The 27,397-nt window shown below is 34.5% G+C and overlaps 2 protein-coding genes across 11 annotated transcripts; one reads left to right on the top strand and one right to left on the bottom strand.

Moving 5' to 3' along the window:
- The first annotated feature begins 1,606 nt into the window (after nt 1–1,606).
- Nucleotides 1,607–26,357, top strand: LOC116162954 (protein tramtrack, beta isoform-like). Of its 10 annotated transcripts, none has more exons than XM_031476740.1 (6): nt 1,607–1,771; nt 1,848–2,225; nt 2,278–2,704; nt 16,209–16,311; nt 16,364–16,582; nt 16,629–16,762. In XM_031476740.1, the coding sequence occupies exons 2-6, from the start codon at nt 1,863–1,865 to the stop codon at nt 16,720–16,722; spliced, it is 1,206 nt and encodes a 401-aa protein (XP_031332600.1). In that variant the 5' UTR covers nt 1,607–1,771; nt 1,848–1,862; the 3' UTR covers nt 16,723–16,762. The 10 variants fall into 10 exon arrangements, with proteins under 10 accessions (XP_031332600.1, XP_031332601.1, XP_031332602.1 ...); XM_031476741.1 differs by lacking the exons at nt 16,209–16,311; nt 16,364–16,582; nt 16,629–16,762 and adding exons at nt 13,160–13,277; nt 13,329–13,544; nt 13,589–13,709; XM_031476742.1 differs by lacking the exons at nt 16,209–16,311; nt 16,364–16,582; nt 16,629–16,762 and adding exons at nt 8,986–9,094; nt 9,144–9,362; nt 9,411–9,561.
- Nucleotides 25,819–26,819, bottom strand: LOC116162955 (mediator of RNA polymerase II transcription subunit 22). The gene is made up of 3 exons (XM_031476749.1): nt 26,620–26,819; nt 26,359–26,572; nt 25,819–26,308 (listed from the first exon to the last, which is right to left on the bottom strand). The coding sequence occupies exons 1-3, from the start codon at nt 26,720–26,722 to the stop codon at nt 26,203–26,205; spliced, it is 423 nt and encodes a 140-aa protein (XP_031332609.1). The 5' UTR covers nt 26,723–26,819; the 3' UTR covers nt 25,819–26,202.
- Nucleotides 26,820–27,397: the final 578 nt, after the last annotated feature.

Below are 27,397 nucleotides of genomic sequence, written 5' to 3'. Positions count from 1 at the left end.
AAATCTAACGGACTTAAGTCCGGGGAAACGAGGAGGCAATTCAATAGCTCCTCTTCTTCCAATCTATTTTCATGAAAACGTTTGGTCCAAACCCTTGTAGCATATAGTGGGGTGGCGCACCATCCTGCTAAAATACTAGACGATTTTCAAAGTACTCGTTGTTATTGTCTAGTATCTTCACTAATGCTGGATGAATCGTATTTTCTAATAACTCCAGGTACATTTCTCCTGTTAAATTGCCAGGTAAAAAGAAGGGGCCTACGATATGGTTACCAAAAATGCCAGTCCAAACATTCAATTTTTCGGGATGCATTCGTCAGAAAAACATGCATTAAACAGAAAGAATTGATATGGAGGGTACGATGGACGTGAGACTGAGAAGACAATTGAAGAAAACGCAGAATTTTGTGCGTAATAAAAGACAAGAACAAATAAAATATTTTAACTATACCAGGAAAACATTTTATGGGCAAAAACCTGGCATAACCCATACAAATAGGTACACGAAATACAATACAACAAAATGCAAAAGAGCAAAATATACAAATCAAACATCTCAAAACGTAGGTACCTAACATGAAAGTTAGGTATCGAGTCAAATGCAGTAAATCAACAAGCACAACAGACATCATAATTACACGATCGTCAATTAAGTACAGGCACAGAGTAAACACATTTACTGGTAAAATGGTAAATTGCTTGTACATGAAAAACCATAAAAATGGCGTGGATCTACTCCAGCCTCGGCTACCATATAATTAACACGAAAAGTAGGTACATGCTAAGAGGAAGAGCTGTGGTCTGCACGAGGTGGGAGAGCAACAGATGCAGAGAATAATCGAACTGTATTATAGTTACTTTCTTAATAATTAAATCGAATCATACAGAGCAGCATCACTGACAATAAACCACCTCGTGAATACATAAATAAATAGGTAATAAAACAATGTAAATAACAAACAAACGTCATTTACTAACAGTACATAAACAACAGCTTGAAGTACGCCACGCTTAAATATTAATATTTTATGCAAAATCTATAAGGAATAACAAATTGAAGATGCTGCGATCTTGTCATTTGTGACAGGTATTGATTAACCGTAGGGGTATATTACCACAGAATATACGAAGTTAAGAATTTCAAAACATTTTGAGGATTTGAGGACAACGTAACAGAAGTTGAAGGAACCATGAGGAGAGACTCGCGGAAGGGGAATACGAGGGGAATTTGATATCAGGAAAAAGACTTTCGTTTATTGCGGAACAGCTCATGACAAAATATTCTTTTACTTAATATTACATTTATTCTAATACCGCATATTATCTTACGGTAATGAGAATTATAAAAATGAAAAAAAGTGTACGCTGTGTTGCGTTTAATCAGGCGGAAAAATTTTAAGTACTCATTTGTTGTTCATAATACAAACGTAGTCCTTGCCACATATTCAAACAACAATAGATACGTAATACAACACACTGTATAAATTTCAACGTCCAAACGACTGAAAATAGCCTAGGAGCATGATTCTCAATTAATTAATTTATTTTACGTGACCCTGTATATCACGATTAAAGAATGAATCACGGTATGGATTTGGCAACATTGCTGTTTTCTAGCGTCCATTCTTGTAGTTCGTTTACTCATTCGAATTCGTAGTTCTCTTTCCGAGAATCTTTTAGTTATTTTACGCTGTATGTAAAGCATTTTAGCGCCCATTTTTGTATAGTCCAAGAACTTTATCATTTTCGTTGAATGATTTTGTGATAAACGGTAAGTTGGGTCCTTAGAGCCATTTACATCTTCAGTTTACGCCGCCATATTTGTCTAAATTGGATTTTTCCTTTAGTTGTGGAATTTTTCCATGAAAATGGCTTCAGAGCAGTTTTCACTGTGTTGGGATAATTTCCATCGCAATATGAGCATGGGAATGCAGTCCTTGCTCGAAAATGAAGTTTTGGTTGACGTCACCTTGGCCATCGAGGGCCGATACTTGAAGGCACACAAGATGGTTCTCTCCGTTTGTAGCCCTTACTTTCGTGAATTATTCCAAAGCAACCCGTGTAAACATCCCATTGTGTTCATGAAAGATGTTAGTTACGTCGTACTGATGGATTTATTGCAATTTATGTATCAAGGCGAAGTGCAAGTTGCTCAAGAGAATCTGTCCTTGTTTATTAAGACGGCCGAAGCTTTACAAATTAAAGGACTCACTGGTGATAACGAGGCAAGTTTTTTTTTTCATTAATTTCTAATAGTTCACTTATTTGCGGTTTTAGGGTCAAACGAACGCAGAAAGTGAAGAAATGGAGACTGCCGCAGTCGACACTAAGAAAGCTACAAGCCGTCCGAAAAAATTCTCCGGCCCCGCCTCCAAGAAACCTAAGTTAAACCCAATCGCATCGAGCCATGTTAAGACCCTACCCGTAATATCCTCTGCCTCCAAATTCGAAGTGACATCGGTTAACACAAATAGCGAGGTAACGGAGGATGTCTCGAATTTCAAACCAGAACCAACCGAAGCCGCTAATGAACAGCAATCTGATACTGAGACAATGAACGATAGTCAAATTGACCAATATGCGGATTACGCTAATGCCGAAGATAACGGGGATGATGGAGACGATTTTTCGATGGCGGATACTACCATAGACGAACCGAAGGCTAGTACATCGACGGATATCGGGGGAGGAAGCGACAATCAAGGTTTGTGGATTTTTTTCTCGTAACAAAATTGATACAAATGAAGGTGTAACTTTCCATTTGTAAGAGTAGTGTTCCTCAACGCTTCAGACTGATTGAGTTTAGTAAATGCCATATTCATCTTTTAAGTGATATATCTCAAAAACTAGGCCTTACAGTACAAAAAGTTCCATTGAAAAGTTTAAATGAGCAAATAAAGGCCCTTCAGCCCATAAAACATGTGCTTCAATCTTTTGGTACGGCAGACAGTAATACGGAATTAAGTCTGGCAATCCGTAAGCAAACGAATACAGGGTGTTCTTAAATTAATGTCTGAGTGATTGTAACAGCTGAGGCCTGTGGAAGATTAAACCTTCATTTGGAACTGTCGTTACAGAAGTCAAATGATAAATTTGTTAACAGAATAATAAATTTGACTCATGTAACTACCTATAACCCTTTCTTTTATGACTGCTATTATTTGTCATTGTCAAACGAATATTGTGTGCGTATCCATTGCAAAGCCTTTTCTCATTTTTTCTATTGCAAATTGTGAGTTGTCATTTTTAAAGACCTACGATAGCTTGCTTTGTACGTCCTGCTGGGTGATATTGAAGTTTGTTTCAAGTTCTGTGCGTGAAGTTTATTGTGGAGGTAAGTATTATCTTGTTAACATGCAATTATTTATTATATTTTATTATTATGCAGTGTACAAAATAAATAATATTTTTTTGTGTATTATAATTGATATTAAAGATTGCATTATTCTGTCACTGAAAGTATGCGAAATATAGAAGGTGTAACATGTAAGTATGTAAAAAAACATTGCGCTCCAATTTTATGTATTTTTCATTTGTTTCTCGGTAAAAAAAATTATAGAACTACTAATTGAATGCTAGGTTTTTGGGTATGCCTTTCCATATCAATTTTTTGCAAAATTCCTTCAAATCAAAGCTAGTTTTCACAAATACGGCAGGGGGGCTGTAAAAAATAAATACCTGGTTTTTCTCCGGCACCCTGTGCCACTTGTTTTATGATACTTTTGATACCGCAAACAGGTTCAATGTATCTATGTTCGTTTCTGAGATTCAGGGTGAAATAGAAACGTTAGACTTTTGAGATGTTATCATATTTTACGACCTATGTAAGATAGAAAAAAGGTAAAAAATCCCCATTTTAGATATTTTTATGTAGAATCCAATAACACAGTCAAATAAAATTTTTGGACCACTGTTTCTGAGATTTGACTCAAAGTTGGTATATTTTCAATGCAACGCCCTGTATATCCTAACGTCAATCATTTTGCATTTTTTTTTCATTATTACATTGATGTATCACCATCTAATCTTTGTTTTAATTTTAGCCATGAAAATCAATAAAAACCTTAATTTTTTTACTATTTTTAAATAGTAGGCCATTAATTCATGGAGATTTTGTTTTACTTATTAAAAAAAAATGGCCAATTGTAGAAACATGTCATTTCAAAATTTTGAAAAATATGATATAATATGTAATTATATAAAATAAACGTAGCTTGTGTTACATCAATGTAATCAAGAAAAAGCCTGAAAAACACTGGAATAAAATATACAGGGTGTTGCATTTAAAAATACCAACTTTGGGTCAAATATCAGAAAGGGTCCGTCCAAGGCCTTAACTACTCCAGAGTTTTCAATATATTTAGTTTGTTGTTTTTGAATTCGGTAGCTTATAGCTTTGGCACCTGAACTAAGAAAAATCTTAACCATTCATGTGCGCATGCGCCTTCTGGGCAACTTCCTTATTTATGAAGATATTTTTTTGAAATTTTACCCATAGATGCTTCTAGTAAACCGAACATATCGCAAAGAAGCGCAAATGCATAGATTGCGCAATGCCAACTTTCTTATTACTTGATTTTTTTGAAATTTAAACCATAGATGCTTTTAGTAAAGAAAAACATACCCATAGCCTTTTGGGAAGAACTGATACATGCATGGAAAATGCACTAAAGCTACTCTCCTTAGGGCGAAAACCTGTTGACTTGTTCTATCTGACATGGATAGTAAAATAAAATTCCAAAAAGTCAAACTTTTTGTTTTCACCCTGTATCTCTGAAACAAACGCAGCTACAGTTCGAAACGAATCGTCACATGAACGTGTTGCGCAACTGAGTGCTTCTATTATTTTCGATTACTCGATTAATCAATCAAAATAATAAAATTATACAATATAGACGACAATACAACAATATATAATTATGTCACGACCAACACAATCCATTAATTGTAAATAAATAAATATTAATAAAATAACAAATAACGTACTCAAACGCACTAAAAACCACTAATCCTACTTTCCCAAGCAAAGAAAATGTGAGTCTTACAAAAAATTGAAAAATTAGAAATTATTGACTATGTACTATGACTAGAAAGATCTTAAAAATGTATTAGAAGTTTACACCATGAGCTTCAACAGTGTGTCTTATCCCCTAAAAAATACCCCTTTGCGCGCCATAAAGAATGCTTGCCAATTTTTCAGTCCAAAAAAGTATGAAATTGTTTTTGGGCCTCGTCTCATACGTAATCAATAGAGAGCTGCCACATTGAAAATGTCTGATACATGAGCAAAACAATTGTTATTATTCAACTTTTGTTCTGAATCAGAATCGGATGATGCCGAAGACATACTTTTGTGTGAGTTCTTGAAAAAAAAAGGAAATAAGCTATGGTTTCTAGGTTTTTATGTTTTTTATGTTTAATCTCAGTCTTAATATCGATGTCCAAGTGATAAATAACCACAAGTTGGTATTATAAAAGATAAAAATTGAATTTTTAGAAATCTATTTAAGGATCGTTTTAAATTTAGTTTATTATTAATACTGTTAGTTCCTGTGAACGTTAATAAGTAATTTTATATAAATAAATCGCGTAATAAATTTAGGTTACAATAAGATAATCATCACACTATAGCAACCGAGGGGTAAACCGCGATGGGAAATCAGTGTACACGTTTGAGGAAATCTATGGGAAATCATAGGAATTCCGGAGGAACTCCTAGGAAAGCTAAGAATTCCAAGGAATTCCATGTGTATTCAGGAGGAATTCCAAGGAAATCACAGGAACTCCGAGGAAATCAAGGGAACTCTAAAGAAATCAAAGGAACTCGTGCTGCATTTTATTATTTAATTTGGTCTTAACTAATTTTTTTATTTGTTTATGGTATTTTTCTCATTTAATAATGAGTTTTTCTCATTGCAAATAGGTCTATTAAAATATAAAATAGTGTTTCGTCTAAGGTCGTGTCTTTATCCGTCCGTCCGCTAACTTTGCGACGCTACTAGTTCTTTATCTTAGGAGCTATTGTTCTACTTTTTTCGCTATTTGGTTCGTTATGGTGTCGAGTCTTGTACCAAGGAAGGAATTTTTTCTGTACCGCTTACAAAAAAAGTTATTGTAAAAAAAAACAAAAAACCGTTTTTTACATGTTCCATAATTTTACACTTTTGCCGTTTATTAACGATCCTAGAGATCGTTTATAATTTTGCATTGCTATCTGTCGCCTGCCGATTGGTCTCTCCGTCTGTTCCTTTGTCTGTCTGTCCATCTATCTGTCCGTGTGAACGATAACTTTGTTTAGAAATGTTCGATCGCTTTTACATCTCCGTGAGTTATGAACTGAATTGCATGAAATTCAATATGGGCATAGATTTAGCCATATAATACGCAATGCCAAAAGTTGAATCGAATCGATTCAAAATTCACAGTGCCCTTTTCGCATCTCGACCATTTATAAACCGAATTGCAAACTTTTTTACTTATAAAAGTATTTGAATGAAATTTGATACATAGGCACTATAAAGGAAAATCAAACGCCTATTTCAAAATTTGGTTTTGCGCATGCGCAGTGCCAACTTTTTTTATTTATGGAAGAATTTAAATGAAATTTGATACATAGGCACTTGGAATAAAGGAAAATCTAGTGCCAGTTTCAAAATTTTATTTTGCGCATGCGCAGTGCCAACTTTTTTATCTATGGAACTATTTAAGTGAAATTTGATACTTAGGCGCTTGGAACAAAGGAAAATCTAACATTTAGTTTTAAAATTTAGGTTTGCGCATGCGCAGTTCCAACTTTCTTATTTAGAAAACATTGAAATGAAATTCTTCTCATAAACTGAAATTGAAGTAGCACGTCAACAATGGATTGCCCATGTGCAACGCTATCTTTCATATTTGTGGCCGGATTTTACGATTTTAACAGAAGTTGCATCTTACAAATGGGAAATGAATGCAAGTGGAAATGCGCTTTATGTAAATCGTTTACGATTACTTTTTTAACTGACACTTGACACTTTTATATTTTTTTTATGGTTTACCTCGGGTTTTACTTACCAGGAAATTGTTAAATCAACGGAATAACAATGAAATAATTAAAAAACTTTAAAAAATCAGAGGAACTCACAGGAACTCCAAAAGAAAATCGAGGGAACTCCAAGGAAATCAGAGGTATTTCGTGGAAGTTGGAGGAACTCGGAGGAAATCAGGGAAACTCCGAAGAAATCAAATGAACTCTGAAGAACTCGAAGGAACTCAGAGGAAATCTAATATTTATAGGAAATCAGTGTACAAAATTTGGGTTGCGGTTTACCCCTCGATAGCAACACTAACTCTTTTTATCTAAAATTAAGCCTGACTCCACAAATACTGACTAGGGTGTTAGAATCGACAGTGAGAAGATGCTCTCTGTTGGTATGTGTACAGATATATTCTTTATATTTAGACAGCGCGTTTATTATAAGAGAGAAAAAAATGTTGAATATAAAGTGTGGAGTTGATCATAAATCGCCAGTAAATGTTAACAAACAAATGAATATCGCAAAGTTAGTAAAAACATGCAAATTTGAAATGGAACACCGGGTATATTTTTCAAAAATTGAATATCTTGTTATAGAAAATTGATTTATTCGCCGTCAGGAGTTTACAGAAATGAAATGTACGCCCAAAATATAAATAATAACACCCGCTACGCCACTATCCTCGCCAACCGGTGTCACACCATTGCCGCCTAGGCAGTCTTTCGTCGAGATGTTGCCCCCTCAACCGCTCGCCTCGCGGTTTCTCTCGTAACAAATTTGCTATTCTGAAACAATTAATGACCTCATTAGTCGCACGCCCTGTATAAAAACTGTATTACAATGGATTCTACATAAAAAAGTGCTCTAAGAAAGATTTTGCCAAAATCAATTGTCTTTAATAATAAGAAAGCTATCGGGCATTAAGGATATCGACTAAATTCGAGAAACGCCCTCTAGCGGCCAAACGATTAGAGGCAGCTGAATTCTGTTGGCGCCAGTGCTTTTAAAATTGAGCTCCACACACCTAGATCTATTTTTTCCTATCTCTTAAAATAAAAAGAAAGTGCCCAATTTGGACCACCCTGTACAGTCTGGTAGATTACAACTATTGCAACTTAAAACTCACGAAAATAAGAAAACATAGAAAATGAAAGCCCCCCCAACACCAATTCTTTAGGGCTTCAACCAACAGTTTCAGGAAAATAAATCATCTCATTTTGGATACTGGGGGCGCTTATCTCATATCAAATTTTTTAATTTTTTTAATCCGAATTTTCCGAATTTTTTAATTGCATTACTTTTTCTGTTTTTCTGATTGAATTTTCAACAATTTTTTTAAATTTGTCTGAGTGTAAAATGTTTATGTACACTTACCCCCGTGAAAACCGGAAGGTGATACGAAAATACTACTTTCAGCATTTCATTCATTTTTCCTTTGTTCATTTTTGAGCTTCACCAAGATACATATTTATATTCTTTTACTTGTTCCATTTTAATGCCGCTTAGTTTTATGTTCATGTTTACATACTCATTTGTTAAATCTATCATGTTCTATTAAGTGTATGTTTTGTATAAGTAAACATGCAAAATTAAAGAAAAAATAATCGTTTTCGTACAATAGCCTCCACTTTGTCTCATTTGAGCAGCATAATATTATAGGACTAGTTTTTCTTGTTGAATTATTGTGACCTGCTTTGCTTTTAATATTTAACTTTGTCGACTAGTGATAAAGTGCAAAATTGAACGGCCCATATAAATTAAATATTAACTAATCTAAAGGTAAGTTGATCAATATTTATTCGGTGGATTGTGGGAAGACGCGAAGCGTGGTAGTAAAACGTTATCTTTCAGGACCAGTTCATATGATGCAAATGGAAAAAAAGGGGACAGGCTTTGATTTGTGATTGATTTAAAATTCAAAATTCCCCCTTTTTTGTAACTTTTTGTATAGCGTCATTATGTTTAACAGCTAGAAAACGTCCAATGAAACGCTACGCGCGGGTTAGGGATAGAATGCGCTACATCGTTGATGGATTTGTATATCACAACAATTTAGTATCTGGCAACCCTCCTTTACGGTAAATCGCTTATAATTATTGTTAAGTGGAGGTAATAGTTGGTTTGTAGATATTTGGGTTGCGTAGAACATAAAAGGACGGGTTGTCACGGAAGAGCCACCCTACCGGTACACGGAACTTCCGATCAGATTAGAATAACTCAACTTCACAATCATCCTCCCGATATCATAGCCGAGGAAAAATACACTTTTCATAAGCAGTTGAAAGCCGCGGTGAGATCAATGGAAAGCTCCACTTTGAAGAATGTTTACGAGACTGTAGCGGATTTGTAAGTTTACAAATTCTGTTTGGGTTCGCGCTTCGATTTCAATTTTAGGTATCCTCAGGCAGCTGTCGAAACTCCATTCCGGTCAGTTAGCTCATCTTTGCATAGATGGCGGCAGAATCCTGACATGTAGCCGTTTTTGTTTTTGCGTAAAGGAGAATAATTTGTAGTAAAGGCACTGTGTCATTCTAACTTTTGTTTGATCCTTCCTTTTCTTTCAAAAATTGGTAATACTGAAAGATTAATGTTAACGCAAATGTTTATTATTTAAATAAAACGTTATGCTATAAGTGAAAAACTCTTAACGTGATTTTTCTTAAAGAGGCTATCGGACCTTAAAATCAAAATGGTATTAATATTATAAATTCACGCCAATTTGATTTTTCTGAACATAGTTTCCCTAAGACAAAGCGTTCCTTGAACAATCCAATGGGGAGAGGCCAACTGATCCAATCCTGTCTATCGACTCCATTACAATTACTTTGGAATGATGTAAATAAATGAAACTAGTTTTAGTCGTGGCTATTGATAGACTCCTCAAGTTGCACTGTTCGATTTGCACTCGCTTACTAAGAAAACTTAAATTCGCTCTAGAATAAAGTACAGTAGAACCCCGATTATTTGTACTCCACGGGACTTGGCTAAAATATTTATTTCTTCTTACATATGAACATATTATATACATATACAGGGTGAAAATTTTGTCAGGAACACTGAATATATATTCAAAACAACATTTTTTAAATGTTTTCTTGGTATCCAACATTATAAAAAGTTTGCTACCAATGTGCTTAAAATTTGTGGTCAGTGGCGTCCTTCTACATGGTCAACAAGGGGCAAACTTATTTTAAATAGCAACCGGTAGTTTTCTTCACATACTCTTAAAGAGTACTTTTTTGTTGTTTGGAGCAGCATAAAAAACTTTTAAGAGAAAAACTCAAAATTGTTAACTAATAAATAATTTTTAATTATGTACATTTCTTTTTTTCAAAATGAGAGACTAACGAAAGAGTAACGTTTTTTCAACGCAAACTAATGAAATTATTAAATTAATTAACACAATCATTTTCCTTAATTTAGATCTTTGTCTTAAATTTGATATGTAATATAATAATTTTTTTTATCCTGATATATCCAATAAAGTGTACGCGTATATGTGCGCATGCGCGTTACCAACTTCCTTATTTATGAAGACATTTCATTGAATTCTTAACCATGTAAAGAAAAACATATCACGTGTAGTAAAAATCTAAAACAACAAATGTCATTAGCAAACGAAAACACATCGCACATAGTAAAAATTAAATACGCGCATGCGCACACTGCAAGATCCCTTTAAAATTTTATCCATAGACGCTTCTAGTAAAAACAGACATGTAGCATAAATTAAATGATGCGCATGCGCAATGTCAACTTTCTTATTTATGGAGATATTTCTTTGAAATCTTAACGTAAGCTGCTTTTTAGTAAAAACAAACGTACCGCATATTGTAAACATTAAGCATTAAGTCTGTCTCCCACATTTATTATTATTATAAAAAATGACTAACTGCGTCTTCAAGAAACAAAAGGGCAGACGACCCATCATTTAGTGTAAACAGACGTGCGCGCTCTTTTACTGTCGCGAAACCAGCAGCGACCCCGTTTACTCGTTCTCTCTCTATTTAAGGAGACACCACTTCCACTATAAAAGAAACTCCTTTTAGAATTTTCAAATAAATCGCCATGTGACAATGGAAAGCTCCAAACGTCCCCACTTCTCCAGATGAAATGCGCAATTAACAGAGATAAAACGCGTGCGTAGTGTTGTAAAATTCTCATAATTATGTTAAAAATATTAAAAAGTAATATACGCAACATAGTATATGGGGTCAGATAAAAAATGATTCGACATAATCTAATTTTTTTAAATGGATCACCCTGTATATATATTCGGATTTATGGCTCAATGGTAGAGCATTGGGTTATAAATCCGGAGGTCGGGTGTTCGAACCTGAGTTGAGTTGAATTTTTCATCTGTGGGGGAGATGGACCAGTTCCGAGCATTCTACCGGCTACTCCGAATTAGGTTTTCCTGCAGTTTTCCTAATTCGTAAGGTAAATACAGGAGTAGTATAGACCATCTTAAGACCTTCTGCAGAGGCACCTCTGAATAGTATTATGCGGGTCACTCTGTAATTGGGCGCATGCCTGTTGAGGGCCCAAAACAAGAGAGGGATAATAAAATAAAAAAAAATATATATATTTTAATCCAAATAATTTTTTTCAAAAATATAACACTAAAAAATAAAAAAATATTGATTGAGATTCAAAAAATATATTCTTTTAAAAAAATTCAAAAATCTTTTTGAATTTTTTGTGTGTATCATTTTTTTAATAAATCTCTAATGTGTTTTAAAAAGAATTTAATATCCTTTTAGAATAAAATATACGGGTGTTCAATTAAAAAGAATGAGGTTAGATCAATACCTTTTTTACCTGACACTGTATGCATTCTGAAAACTGCAGATTATTCAATTATAAAGTAACTTTTTTAATAAACATCTTTTAACTAAGACAATATAGGGTCATTCATTTCATTCACTTTTTTATTTTCCCTCCTACCTCCTCAGCGAGCGAATATCTTCAAATTTTGATTTTACCATTTTAAATTTGACCCAAAAAGATCACATAATGCCTATATTACTAACAATTATGGAGATATCCTAAAAATTGTCGAAGATGGGACACCCTGTACATAGATAACTTAAGGTGAATTAGTTAAGTAAGATATCTAATTTTCTGCCTTATAGAAATATACCTACTTGTAGGAAATACATATCTCCTTATTGGTACATAGCTTTATTGCATTTATTTATCAATTTCCTTATACAATCCAATAATCCGGCACAATAATAATAATAATAATAATAAATGTCTAATATGTACCTAGGTTAAATTACATAGAAATGTGTACAAAGGGCGAGATTCAGTACTGGAATGAAACATACCATTTCTGCAAATTTAGTTTTCATTTTCCCTACTTAAGCGGACGGAAATAGAAGGTTCCCGTTAGCTCCTTCTAGGGGTACTTTTTTTTTGGAGAATCGAAATCTGTTTTTAAGAATTTCCATAACACACTAGATACTACAGTACTTTCTTATTTCTTATGAACGCCATATCGGATATTTACGGAATGAGATGGATCACAAAAAAGGAAAAGTAATGATCAAACATTCGTTAGATCTTGTTGAATCAACATGGCTATGATGGCGATGAATTCAAATGAACTTTTTTTGTCCCCTATCTCATTCTGTAAAAATCCAATATGGCGTCTATAAGAAATATGCAAGTAGCAGCCCGTAGTTTCTACATCTAGAAATTTTGATTCAGATTCTCTTAAGGGAAGTTCCCATAGAAGTTGCTAACGAGAACTGTCTATTTCCGACCGTGTAAGCTAGGGAAAATGAAATTTAACATTTTCAGTTTTTCCGTGATATCTCAGTTGTTTGAAATACGTTTTTTTTAGTCACAAAAATGGGCAACTTTTCCCCCCTATAACATACACTGTGTCTTTCACCGTTACGCAGATCCCAATGGTGAACCACCCTGTACATATTTAATTACATATCGCTTAAACTATAAAAAGTCGAGCTATTAGAAAATTTCTGTAGTTCTGTCTGAAAAATTAAGCAACCATCGATCATTCACGGGCGCCATCTCGCGAGGCTTTTCTATTTTGGTAGGCCCACGCATGCATGCAGTATGATAGTATGGATTTCGTAATATATCTCACATTCATGCTCAGTATTCTTTGGTAGATTGTTTAATCGACGATCCTACTATAAAAAAACCAAGATCGAGGACACGCACGAGATTTATACATGGTGGATTTGTCTACCACAGTAAATTAATAGCGGGAAAGAGTAATCGCATACGGTAAGTAGGATTAAATGTTCCTGGTGTTTTAGTGTTCGATCCTCGATTTAGGTACTTGGCATGCGCCGAGATCAAAAGGTCAGGATGTCGTGCCCGAGCGATTTTGCCCGTAGGTATGTCGTCTAGCTTTCTTCGTATTACGCATCCGCACAATCATCCGCCTAACGAGAATGTCGAGGAGAAGGATTGTTTTGTGACGCACCTAAAGCAGGCGGCGCGAACTATGCCGGGCTCTCTGAGAAGAGTCTACGAGACAATAGCGATTCTGTAAGTCATTTCGTGCGCCCATTTCTCTACGTGTCTTATTTTAGATATCCTAGAGGCGCAGAGGAGCTGCCGTTTAAATCGATTTGCTCGTCACTCCACAGATGGCGGCGGGATCTTACTTTGTAATGTAGAACTATGGTCGTTTAATAAATGTGTTTAAAATTCTATTGTTTCTGTGTAGCATGTAAGTGTAGGTTTAATGACAATTAAACGTACGTAAGAATAGGAGGGTTCATTTTTATTATTTTAATAGATCACAGAGGAGAAGGTTCCGGGCAGAAAAAAAAGAAAAAGATGAATCGTTCGCGCATTATATTTAATGGTTTTGTCTACCACACTAGTGTAGTTCGTAAAAACCCAGCCATACGGTATGTTACTAACCATCGAATCGTGAACACTTCAACCTTGTGTATTTGCAGATACCTGATATGTGCTAAGTACGGAAGCGCAGGTTGTCACGCCAGAGCCGTACTTCCGCTACACGGAACGCCGGAAAAAATGCGCATGACCCGAGGACACAATCATCCGCCCGACGATTTGGCAGAAGAGAAATTCAACTTCTTGAAACAATTGAAGGATATCACGCAAGGAACTCCCAATAGTCCCCTGAAAGTTATTTACGATGGCGTTCTGTCACTGTTTGTAAAACAATTTCTAAATTTCTCATTATATGCATGGATAACGTTGTAGGTTTCCCAGATTAATTTCGGAGGTGAATTACGATTCTATTAAAACGTCAATGCGGCGATGGCGAAAAGAAGTTTCTCAAGCCTAAAGGCTTCAAAATGTTTTTGAATAGTATTGTGACTTTAGGTGTACGTTTTCTGTAAAAAAAAAGATATATTAAAACGGTCTTATTTAGCAGAGTTTGTAGTTGTGGCAATTCTAAAAAGTGTCGGGTCAAATTCTAACAGAAGGGGGTAAGTCCTACCTCAAGATGGCGCACGAAAGTCTGTGATACGATATAACCACCGTGTAAAATAATAAATACTCGTTATCTCTAGTATACGCACAAAGTGAATCCAGTTTAGAGTTGATGCCAATGGGAAGCCTTATGGAGTTTTCTTACGGAAATTACACTCGCGCGCATTTATTTCAAAACGCAGGGCAAACCGAAATTGATACAAAAAAAGTGTAGAACACAAATTTTAGAGCAAGAGTATTTTTGCCCATGGCGACGGCAGGTTTACATGTTGGTATTCATCCACGGTTGAAGATAGCCGTATTGACAGCATCAATTTCAGTCCGACGTTTTGAAATAAACGCGCACGAGTATGATTTTCATAAGAGAACTCAAGACCCCACTATCAGAAGTGTGAGACTGAACCTACTTTTGCCATCTCTTTATTCTGGACGATGAAATACATTAACAATTGAAAGAGCAGTCGGACACCGCTATCTATTTTACACAGTAACTCATCTCGGAAAAATAACGGGCATACCCAAAAATCTAGGCAAAGGGTTTAGTTCGATTCTAAAGGGAAGGGACTTTCTTACGGATCTTGAACTGCAAAAGGAATTGGCAAAATTTTGGATTTTGTTTTTTTGCCTATTACTCAGTTCATTACAGTTTCTTCGTTATTTTTTTCAAATGGGATCGTAGTGGTTCGGTTGGGTATTTTGGAGCATTCTGTATATAGTTTTCAAATTTAAATTATTTATTATTCTTTGATCAGCCTTGTATAAATGATCAAAAACAACGTATCGTGTGTATCAATATTATCTGTAGAACCAAAAAATGAGAACATATACAGGATGTACCATTAAAAATGTGAAATGTATAGTAGCTTTTCATTAAACCATCACAGACCCAAATTTTATGACCATATCTCCAGGGGTGAGCTTAATATTGTATAGGTCCAAGTAAGAACTTAATTGAATTTGAGGCACGAACTTATAAATTAAGATGGACTGCTAATGGTGAATTGACAAATGACACCTACATGGGGGCAGCCATGATGTGCACTCACTTGGCGCGAAATTCAAATCAACTAATAAACAAGCATTAACCTCACGTTTTTTAAATAAATTACTGTGACACAGGTCATTTTCCAAGGCTACAATAGTCTCAAAACTTGAGCACTAGGAAAATTCCCCTAGAAAATAACTAAAAAGTGCACATCATGGCCGCGCCCATGCTAGGGCCATTTCTACCGCTATGCAACTGTTTGATCAGCAGCCCATCTTAATTTATAAGTTCGTGATTTGAGGCCAAAGGTGATCAAAGTTACATATCACTTGTTGTTTCTTAAAAGTTATCAAGCTGGGTCCTTCAATACCCCCTTGTATTGGTTTCTAATTCCAAATTTAAGGTCGCCACCATGGTGAAGTGCCAAAATGGACACTCTGTATATCGCAATATAGATAGCACTGAAGCATTTGTTGGATTTGGTACATTTCTCCTTGGATGGTAACAACCAATTGCATTTAAACATTGTTTCAATATAGACTTTACAAATTGGTTTTGAAAAAATTTAAAATTAGAACTCTGGCTCCACATTAGGCCCTTTTTATCAAATTTTGAAACGTCCCGCACGCGATTAAGATAGAGAAATGGTTCAGTTGTTTAATAATTAAGTGAAATGTATAACTAACCCCTTTTAATTACTTATATAGATAAGAATCATTTGAAACAAAATACAAACACTAATTTTTCTAATACAGATAATGGCAAATCTTCTGTAAAACGGAAACCTGATATGCCGAGGTATATAGTGGATGGTTTCGTGTTTCATGTAAATATAATGAAAGGAAAACCGCCAATGATGTAAGTAGCTTTTGTTATAGTACTTACCCTAAGTTTATTATCCCGAATGTAGGTATTTGCGCTGTTTAGAGTATAAGCGCCTCGGTTGTCACGCCCGAGCCATAATACCGTGTGACGGTAACATACAGGATATTAAGGTGAAAAAAAATCACAATCATCCTCCCGATTATACGGCGGAAGAAAAAATAGTGTTCCTACGTGAGCTGAAAGAAGTACTAATGTGCAATCCCATGCTTTCGATTAAGGACGTTTATCAATCGCTAAGCGAAACGTACGTGTCTGGTTCTGGTGAAAATAATTCGTCAAAAGTTTTTTAGGTATCCGAATGCATCGCGGGAAATTCCCTTCAATTTGATACGGCACAAAATGAACCGTTGGCGAAGAAACGTCGGTTTACCCGGCGCACAATAACCTGTAAATTAGTTGAAAGAATAAATGTAAATTAATATCGTTTAGTTTTTCTATTCTACCCGAACTGTATACATAAATGTTTAATTCAGCGGCAAAAATAATGAAATCGTGGTTTGTTCTCAGGACTGTTTAAATTTGCAATACAACACACTGGCACCCACGATTTAGTTCTCCATCAACATATTTACCGTTACGAAAAACTCTTGAACGGGAAGAAGCTTTGGGTTTGTAGTTATAGTAGTGAGTGTCCGGCTAAATGTTACACTGCTTCTGGAAAGCTGTTATCTAAGATAGGTACTCATAATCACCTTCCGCCTAAAAAAACTATCATGGCCAAGGAGAAGAGAGGATTACTGATACATAAAAGCTTAGATTAAGTTTTTTAATATTTTGTATTGTGCGATTTGTAGCTTAAGTTTGGCTCTTTTTTATTTTGATTGTGTACGAAATGGATTTATTTCACTTAATTACAAGCGCTTGAAATGTGAACTTATTTTGGATTAGCTGGTGCCACACTCACTCCCATATGTCCAAATATTGTATCCTTTTCCCCTTATCGCTTCGCTCCCTGCATTGGTCGATTGTTTTTGTCACAGCTGCAGACGTGGTTGTGCTTTAAGCAGTAGCGAATTTAAAATTGTGTTTCAAATTGGCATGCTTTCTACCGCTGTTTTTTTTTCTTAGCCATGTTCTTGGGTTTCTCCTTTTTAATTTTGTAAATTCCACATTCCTATAAAATTCCAAAAATCTCGATGTACATCAAAACTACCTCTATTCCCAGCTTTGCAGATTCGTTCATGTTATCTTCTGTATATCTCTTTCTGCTAAAGAATAGCAATAAAAATAATAATACTTTCGTAATAAATAAATGCAAATTATACTGATCGGATTCTACCGATTTACCACCTGAATTGAGTAATCTATTACACGTTTACAGTTGATTTGAATTTTTTTTCCCTGGCCTGTGTGGCGCAATGGCATGGAATTTCGACTGTGATACTAAGGGTCCTTGGTTCGAATCCGGGTTCGGGCATGCGTATGTCTAAATGTACCTATAGTGGGTTGGGTCGGTAGACCCACCTTGGCTGAAACCCCGCCCACTTAAAAATAACAATCAAAAATTAAAAAGATTTACAAATTTTTATTTCAAAATGTGAAGCATACTATGGAGTATAGACATGTTTCTAAAATGTCCTAGGACAGTCCATTATCTCTGTCTATGAATCAATTTTAAATAAATAGGTGTTTTTATTTAATTTAAATGCATTATTAGTTGTTATTGTATAACAAATAATACATTTAATAATTGTAATGTCTTCTTTTTTCAACTATCAGTTTTCAAAGGTAACGCGATTTGCTGTCCCGGTGTTTTTTATTTTAATTTTTTACCACTTCAAATAAAACAAAGACATTAGTTATAACATTTCTTATGTAATTTTTTATTTTGCATCCAATAATAAAATAATATGATAATAATAATTTAAAAACAAAATGCTCATTTTCGGAAAATGGAACGAATCTATTAGACAAGCCATAATTTTAGAGTATTAGGTGTATCAAAATGAGATTTGGTGCAGGTAAATGGTACCTGAAGAGGAGAGTTTTCGCATATTTTTCTCTTTCCGCTCACTTCCGGTTTCACCGGAATTGGTCCAGGTTTTTAAATGGAACACCCTGTATATTATTACACATTTTTGGATTTCTGAGTCTAAATTAACATCGTTAGATTCGTCCAAAAATCCTTTTTTCTGAAAGTGCTTCTCAAAAATGGGTTGCCATTTGCAAATGGTTAAACATGAAAATTGGTTTATTTCTGTCTCTCATATTAGCCACTAAAACTTTGCTATTGTAATTTTCTGGGATCGTAAAAGGTTCTTAGATTAGTTTGGGTCGATCAAGGCCACCTAGATGCAATATTAAAAGTAGCTCTAAAAAAATCAAGTAGGCGTAAAAACTTTTGAAAAGGTCACATTCTGATTCAGAAGTGTCTCGGAAATAAAAAAAATGTGAAAATATGCAGTGTGCTCCATTTAAAAATTCAAAACTGGACCATTTCCGTTTCCAAGTGAGCGGAAAGAGAAAAATATGCAAAAACTCCCCTTCACGTACCATTTACCTGTGTACCAAATCTCATTTTGATACTCTAGAAATATGGCTTGTCTAATAGATTCATTGACACCCAGTATATGGCCGTAAATTGTTGCAGTATCGCGCGAGCAACGTGTGTTGTTTCGGGTTAAAAAAAGTACGCAGCGTAACTGCTGCTCGCGGTGTAGGCATCGAATATCAGAGAGTGCGCATCTGCTCTCTCCATGTGATAGAAGCAGACAGAAATATTAATTCCATTCATTTTAATTAAGGGTAGACTTGACTTAATTTTTTTAGGCAACCCATTTGTAATGTGTTGGTTTACATATTATTAAGATTGCTAAAAGCTGTATTTCACTTGGTGAACAGATGAGCAAAGGTTGGCCTTATGTTAGATCTTGTACTTTCAAAGAGCGACATGCGTCGACAAATCAATTAATTGCTCTTTTTGAAAGGCTATAAAACTGGGACGTTGTGTTTCTCAAAAGTCTCAGATACTCAACCATTTTTAAAGGTTCAGTCCTCAAAGAAAGCAAAAGGTCCGAGGTCTCTAGAGGTTTCTGGAAGACTCTTGGAAATTGTTGGAGACTTCTCGAAGAATTTTCAATACGTTTAATAACACACAAAGGATCTTGTGCTCAAACTCTTAAATCGTATGGACTCCAAAAGCTTCTAGAGGATTTTTTAAATTTCTTGAAAGCTCTTTAGTACTGTTCGCGATCTTTAAAAGTTTTTTTAATGCACGAAAAATCTCTCAAATCTTGCAAATTAATGATTTATAAATGCCTTAAAAGTTCATGACAGCTTTCCTAAAGACTCTTAAAGGCGTCTTAAGGTTTATCTCTTAATGGCCTTTACAAAACCTGAAGGGACTTAAGTCGCTTAAACATTTTTTAAAGACCCGTTTAGATTTTTAAAAGCTACCAAAATCCCACCGATGCTCTCTTGTGTATTCTAAAAGTTTAGAATCCTTGGAGACTTTTTGAGGTTATTTGGAGACTCTTTGCGAACCTTAAGGAATTTTACGAGGCCTTTCAGGAAGGCCCACTTGAAAGAAAGCAAAGAGTTCCACGGATTCGAAATGTTTCTAAGAGACTATTTGAGATTTTTGGTAATTCTTGGATACTTTAGGCTCTTAAAGATTTTTAAATGCTTTTAAAGACCTTTAAAGAAGCATAAAAGCTCTAGACAGCTCTCATCAATAGTTTTAAAGTCTACAAACCAATTAATTGCACTTTTAAGGGCCTTTAAGGTAATTGAAGCCCCTTACGAACGTGGGCGGAACGTTGACTTTTCATTCAACATTAGCACGGTCTTATCCTGGAAGCCGCTCGCATTTTGGAGCGTTGGGCCTCTCAAAATCGTTCAACAGACTCACAAACATTTTTAAAGGTTCACTGCTGAAAGAAACCAAGAAAAAAACCTAGAAATAGTATATTGAAAGACAAGTGTTACAATGCGACCTATTGTAATACGACTATCTTGTGGCACGAGTGGCAACGCGAAGCGTAGCCACGAGTGTCCGCAAGATAGGAGTATTACAATAAAGCATTGTAACACGCGTTTTTCATACTATTTTTTCTATTTCGGAGAAACTATAGGGAACATTAGAACTAACATGGTTGGGAACACTTTTTATGCCGTTAAGTTTTAGGTTGGCAGCGTAGTAAGACTGACATTTTGAAGTTCAAACATGGAAGTACGAAGTACCTACTTGTACTAACTAGTAACTGCCAACTTAAGAAATGAGTTACCAAAAAAAACGACTATAATCACTGTCTTTGTACAACTGTTTTCGGCCGAAAACAGTTGTACAAAATCATCATTGTGACACCGAAATAGAAAAAATTTTTTTTGCTACGTATCCCACCGTCAGAAGGCGCGTTGGAGGCAAAGGGCGTTGGCGGACGATCAAACGTCGGTAAAAAATTTACATTGGTATGTAGGATCATGAGAAGAAGCAGTAACGACATTGTTAGAAGAGTAAGTAGAAGCTAAATGGTTGGCAGAAGCAGACAAAGTTGCAAAAAATATCTGACAACTGGAAAAAAATTTAAAAAAACAAGATCAGTGTATTTCGAGACAATAAGACATACCTTTAGGAAATTTAACAATCAGCACTTAACATTCGGGAAAATTAAAATTAAAAAAATTTATACAAGGAAAGGTTAGAAGATGATTAAAACAAATTCGTAGAAAAAATTGTTGGTAAAAAATCTAAAAATATATCAATTGGGAGAATTAAAAACAATCAGAAAAAATTCAGCAAGAAATTAACGAAATTCGAAGAATTAGACAAATCCGCAAATTTGAGAATTTAGGTAATTAAAAAAATTCATAAAATAATAAGTAATTCTAGATTCTAAAAAATAATAATAATAAAAATTGTAAAACTGAGTTGAAAGCCTGGAAAGTGTGCTGTTTGATGCATATGCCTATAATTAAAAAATAAAATTAAATATTTGAAAAAGTTGAAGTTTACAATTTCAACGAAATTCAAGAAGCGCTTGCAAAAATTCGAAGACGAAAAATGAACGTTTATAATATTTTGATTTAGAAAAATAAAAATCTGACGCACATACTAATTTCAAAATAAATAAACATACATTGAAAATCAGAAAAGCCAGAGTCCCAAAAATTACAAAATATAAAAACGGGATTAAGTTCTAAAAATTAGGAAATATTTCAAAAATTGAAAACTCGGAAGTCTAGAAAATTCGGACAAAATTAAAGTCAAAAATTCAAACAAATCTAAAAATGTATAATTGATTAATTCAGGAAAGTTGGAAAAAAAAACTAAAAAAATTAAAAATTCAACAAAATTGTATGATTTTAAAATGTTACGGGATATTTTGAAAAAATTGAACATCTAAGGTACACAAATATGAAAAGATTAAAAATGAAGAGAATTCCATGGACTTTCTTACTGAAAGATTCTCTGATTTAGACTAACATTGTGCGCTAGATAAACGATTACGTAATAATCTATATCGATTGTCGCCTGTCACGTTATTGATTATCAAATCTATCGTGGGGATCTTGGAAACCATAGGAATGACAGAGATGGTCAAATTAGAGAAAAGTTGCGTAATTATACAGTTATTATCATGTAAAGGAAATAAAAAAAGTTCCGATATGCTAGAAAAAACCGAAATTTGCCAATTGAATTGGTTTTTATTTTTTTGTGATCTTATTTGAACAATTAATTTAAAAAAACACTTTCTCATTGGCACTTTTTGAGCTTTAGGCGAGGGCGTTGAGAAATCTTCAATTCATCGTTTCGTTTCGGAGAAATCATCAATTTTCTTTGTTATATGGCCTGTAAAAAAGTACAAACAGTATTATTGAGCAGCATTTTATTACGAATATAACGTAAAAAAAGTTATCAAGTTTCAACAGGATGTTTCACAAAATCGAACTTTTCGAAATTGTTAGAAATGGTCTGCTGTGCAACTTGTTTTTAGCGCATTTCAAAATAAAAAAAAATGCGCTATTGTGGCCATTTTGTCCGTCCGTCCATCGGCTCGTTTTGAGACGCTACTAGTTTTTTATCTTAAGAGCTATTGTTCTTTTTTCGCTATTTGGTTCGTTATGGTGTCGAGTCTTGTACCGCTTACAAAAAAAGTTATTGTAAAAAAAACAAAAAACCGTTTTTTACATGTTTCATAATTTTACACTTGCCGTTCATTAACGATCCTAGAGATCGTTTATAATTTTGCATTGCTGTCTGCCGTCTGCCTGTTGGTCTGTCCGTCTGTTCCTTTGTCTGTCTGTCCCTCTATCTGTCCTTGTGAACTATAACTTTGTTTAGAAATGTCCGATCGCTTTTACATCTCCGTTAGTTATGAACTGAATTGCATGAAATTCAATATGGGCATAGCTTTAGCCATATAATACGCAATTCCAAAAGTTGAATCGAATCGATTCAAAATTCACAGTGCCCTTTTCGCATCTCGACCATTTATAAACCGAATTGCAAACTTTTTTAATTATAAAAGTATTTAAATGAAATTTGATACATAGCCACTTGGAATAAAAGCAAATTTAACGCCAATTTCAAAATTTGGTTTTGCGCATGCACAATGCCAACTTTCTTATTTATGGAGGGATTTTAATGAAATTTGATAAATAACCACTTGGAATAAAAGCAAATGTAACGCCAATTTCAAAATTTGGTTTTGCGCATGCGCAGTGCCAACTTTCTTATTTATGGAGGGATTTAAATGAAATTCGATACATAGCCACTTGGAACAAAGGAAAATCTAACGTTAGCTTCAAAATTTAGGTTTGCGCATGCGCAGTTCCAACTTTCTTATTTAGAAAAGCATTGAAATGAAACTCTTCTTATAAACTGAAATTGAAGTAGCACGTCAAAAATGGATTGCACATGTGCAACGCTATCTTTACAATTTTAACAAAAAGTTGCATCTTACAAATAGGAAATGAATGCAGGTGGAAATGCGCTTTATGTAAATCGTTTACGATTACTTTTTAACTTGTTTTCTTATGCACGTCAAAAAATTGTGTAGGTACCTATAATACCCTTTAAATTCAAAAATTCTGTTTATACTTCATTCTTTAATACTAGTTCATGCCTCAATGATATACCACAGGATATACTTTGCTCTTACATAAGAGTAGACTTATCCGATATTTGCTTTACTCCTTGCTTAATTCCTCCATACACTGTTCTAGTTACTTTCATAACGTGTCAGTACCTACTCCTGCATATTGGAAACCAATTTCATCTCATTCGTTGCTTTATACATTCAATTTTTGTCATAGTATCCATATGCATTCGTACAGTTAAAAATTCAACGGAAATCGTGGATTAAATTGCCTAGCCATACCATGTGAAGTGCCACCTCCCAACGCTTACACCCTGTGTTTGTAACAGTAAGTCAGTAAGGCAGTCATATTTTACCATGTAACATTTTCAAAATTAAAACTAATGCAAACATTTGTTGCTTAGGTTTCTTATATCACTCCCGAGGACAAAAACATCCAAAGCTATTGTTGTATGGAAACAACTTTGTCTTCGAAAGGCACATGGCTGATAAAACGTTTTGGAAGTGTGCCTCGTACCCTAGGACAAAATGTAGGGCGCGCGTTATTAGTACTAGCTGCAATGTTAGAACCAATAGTTCACTGCACAATCATTCACCAAATTGCAAGAGCCCTGTTATCTGTGGAGAAGTGAAAGCACTGAAACTTATGTAAAATATTGTACACAATAAATGTTTAAATGATTTTTACCCGAACACAAATGATGTGAAATTTTTTCTTTGTAGAAATTGTTGCATATATTGAAGGCTCAAAGAAGTTTCCGCATCTTGTAGTGAGAAACTACAAGTATCTCAAACACAGAAGCGCACAAAGGGCCACCTACTGGAAATGCCAGTTTTACGATAGCGGCGCGTGTAAGGCAAGATGTATTATTGGAATGGATCAAAGTATTATACTAAAGGGGCTTCATACACATACATCTGATGCGGAGAGTATTAAACTGTGTAGAGTAATAGGACGTGAGAGATTCCGTGTTAGAAATGACATGATGGATTGTGTTTAAAGTAGTTGATGTATGCATGTGCTTAATTATGAAACGTTAATTGTCTCAGGATGGTAATAAATGGTTTTTATTGCAGAATTATTTTTTACCACCAGTAGAAGAGGTTACCCTGTGTTAGTGTATCAACAATTTTGTTATCGTACCGACAGGCGTCTCGGCGAGAAGTCATTTTGGAGGTGCACGGAGGAATCAAATTTTAAATGTAAAGCACGCTGTATTCTTAAATCAGGGGAGCTTCATTCGTCATCCGGCACTCACCATCATCCTTCCAATTATAACTGCCAACGATATTTGTAAATTGTTAAAATATATTTTTAAAATAACGAAATCGACATCTTTTATGCAGGGAAACACCCAAATCTTGCGCTAGGCTGCAGTTGTATTATAACTGTACTTTTGTTTCAGCCGCTTTAATTTATATGATGAATGAAAGACGGCAAACCGTACTAGCGTATCAGGAAAATATTTTTCATATAAATCGACGACACGAAAATACAGTGTTTTGGAAATGCATGGAGTATAAGAGGCACAACTGCAAATGTCGATTAGTTGTCGCGAACGGAGTTATTATGAAAAAACCGAAACAACACAATCATCCACCTAACACTGAGAAGATAAGAAAGAAAACTGCAAAGGTTGAATATTTATCTACAACAATATCTCATTAATGTGATTAATTATTATTAAAGTTATTTTGGTTTAATTAATGTGGTTTTCTATTGTTTATTTGACAAGCACCAATACCTACATCAGAAAAACTTGTTCTAGTCAATAGAGAAATTGGAGTAGTATGGGTCACATAAAAAATTCCTACGATACGTTGAATATTTCAGTTAATAATAAATTAATATTAAATTGTGAAGCAGAATTAATTATTTGTAATATGAATTTATAACATAAAATTGTAACAACAATATTAACAAAATATGGTGTATGTAGGCTTGGAGAGGTGACATATAGGTTAAAAACAAATTTTCAGAACAATGGGTAAGGTAAGCAGGTACCAAGATTCTGATAAAAGGGTGAAACACAGGATGTGACTTATCTTTGGTGCAATAAAATCCATCTGTTCTGCAAACATTACACCAAAAATGAACGCGATGTCAAACAAAAGATTAACGGTATCAAATACATGAATCTGCATTGAGGTTAAATCAAGTCGACTTCAAAATCAAAAATTGAAACATACAAAACACAATTGCAAATACCTACATTATAAAGAAATACAAAGATTACTATCTGCCTTAAATATCACAAAATAACCAATCTCTTAAAATAAAGGGTGTTCAATTTGGAGACCCTGTACTTTTTTAAATATTTTTCAAAAATTCCGAAAACAGGAAAGCGTTATATGTAGAAAGAGATATAATCCTTGGCTCTGATTTTACATCATCTACTCTGCGGTGTTCATTGCAAATCACTGTAATAGACAATGTAACTACTTTTACTTAGAGCAATTTTATTTACATTAAAAAACAATTATCGCACAATTTCAGTTTTAACAATTGAAATGATTATTACACTAGAGTGAAGTAGGTAAGTCTCGGAATTGTAATCTTGTATGTTTACATAAATTTTCATTTCAGATACATGCCTGTATTCCATTACAAAGCGGGGCAGAAAGTGTTTGGTGTACAATAATAACATTTATTACATAAATCAATCGAATGGTCGCCATGTGTTCTGGGTGTGCTCCGACTATCACAAGGTTAAGTGCAGATCTCGGGTTATTACGGACGATAATGATCAGGTGAAACGGCTATCTCAGGAGCACAATCATCCACCTCACACCGATCGTCTTTTAAACTTTACTGTTACTTAGTTTATTTATAAATACTATTATAATATTCTTCTTCTAGATCGTATAAATCGGCAGCCATGTCATCACGCAGCGACATTAATTTTTGGTCGCATTCCGCTTGTTTTGTTCTAAAATGTTATAATTCATTTATACAAATAAATGATGAAATATGTGTTACCTGAATAGTTTTGAGTTTTGTGTAATTGCTTCGTTGACGGATGGAAAGTCGTTTAATATTAAATACTGTTTTATGTCTGAAACCAGCTTCATTAACGATTCACCTGCCCTTACAATGTTGGCCGCTCGTACATGCATCTCGTAAGTATCCTGTTCACATTGGGTCATTCGTGATAGTTGTGTATCATGCTCTCCTTTTGCCAATTTAACAATCTCTAAAACTAATGTATTACATGCCTGAGAGGAGCCGCTTAATGCTTACCTTCAAAGTTTTCTAGCATGCTTTTTACATCGTCTTTTAACCTTGTTCTATAGGATTTCAGTAAAGCTTCTTTACTTTGTGGTAATCCTCTAGGAGTGGTCATTATTATTTATTGTAGTGTGCACTAATTAATCAGGTAAAAGTTTATTTTTGTATCTTGTATGTGTAGGAAAGATTTAGGTTATGTCATATTTATGGTCCAAAATATGAAATAAATTGCAACGTTGTCACGTCCTGCATTATACGGGATGGTAAAATTTTTGTGGTGCTGGTTAATTATTTGAAGGGGATGTAGTTTACTCAAATTCCAATGTTGGGACCGATACTTTTATTTGAGTATGATGCATTTGAAAAATTATATCTAGATACATTTGTTTCAGTGCATCTAGATACAGGACACAGATACCTACTCATGTTTGGTATCTAGATAACATCTTCAGTTCGTTCACTTATTTCACTGAGACCCGAATCACAGTTTCTCCGTTTCTCACTAAAAATTTATGAAATTTACGCTTCTGTTTTTATCTTTCTTATTCTTGCATGTGTTGTGTGTGAGTGTGTTTAATCACGAGAATTCAACTCATGTATAACAAATCCCATTTGTGAGTAGTGTACCTAATGTGAGAATCGTAGTTTGCCATCGGATAAATAGGAAGGAAGAGAAATGCAAGTGGAGAATTATATTACCAAACAGAGCTGGCTAGGCAGTATTCGATTTTGTAAATACTTTTTAGTATTCAAATCCTTTAAAGTATTCAAATACTTTGTAATTAAATAC

Source organism: Photinus pyralis, unplaced genomic scaffold, assembly GCF_008802855.1.
Source record: "Photinus pyralis isolate 1611_PpyrPB1 unplaced genomic scaffold, Ppyr1.3 Ppyr1.4_LG2, whole genome shotgun sequence".
NCBI classification, from domain to species: domain Eukaryota; kingdom Metazoa; phylum Arthropoda; class Insecta; order Coleoptera; family Lampyridae; genus Photinus; species Photinus pyralis.
This window is presented reverse-complemented; position numbering and strand designations above follow the sequence as displayed.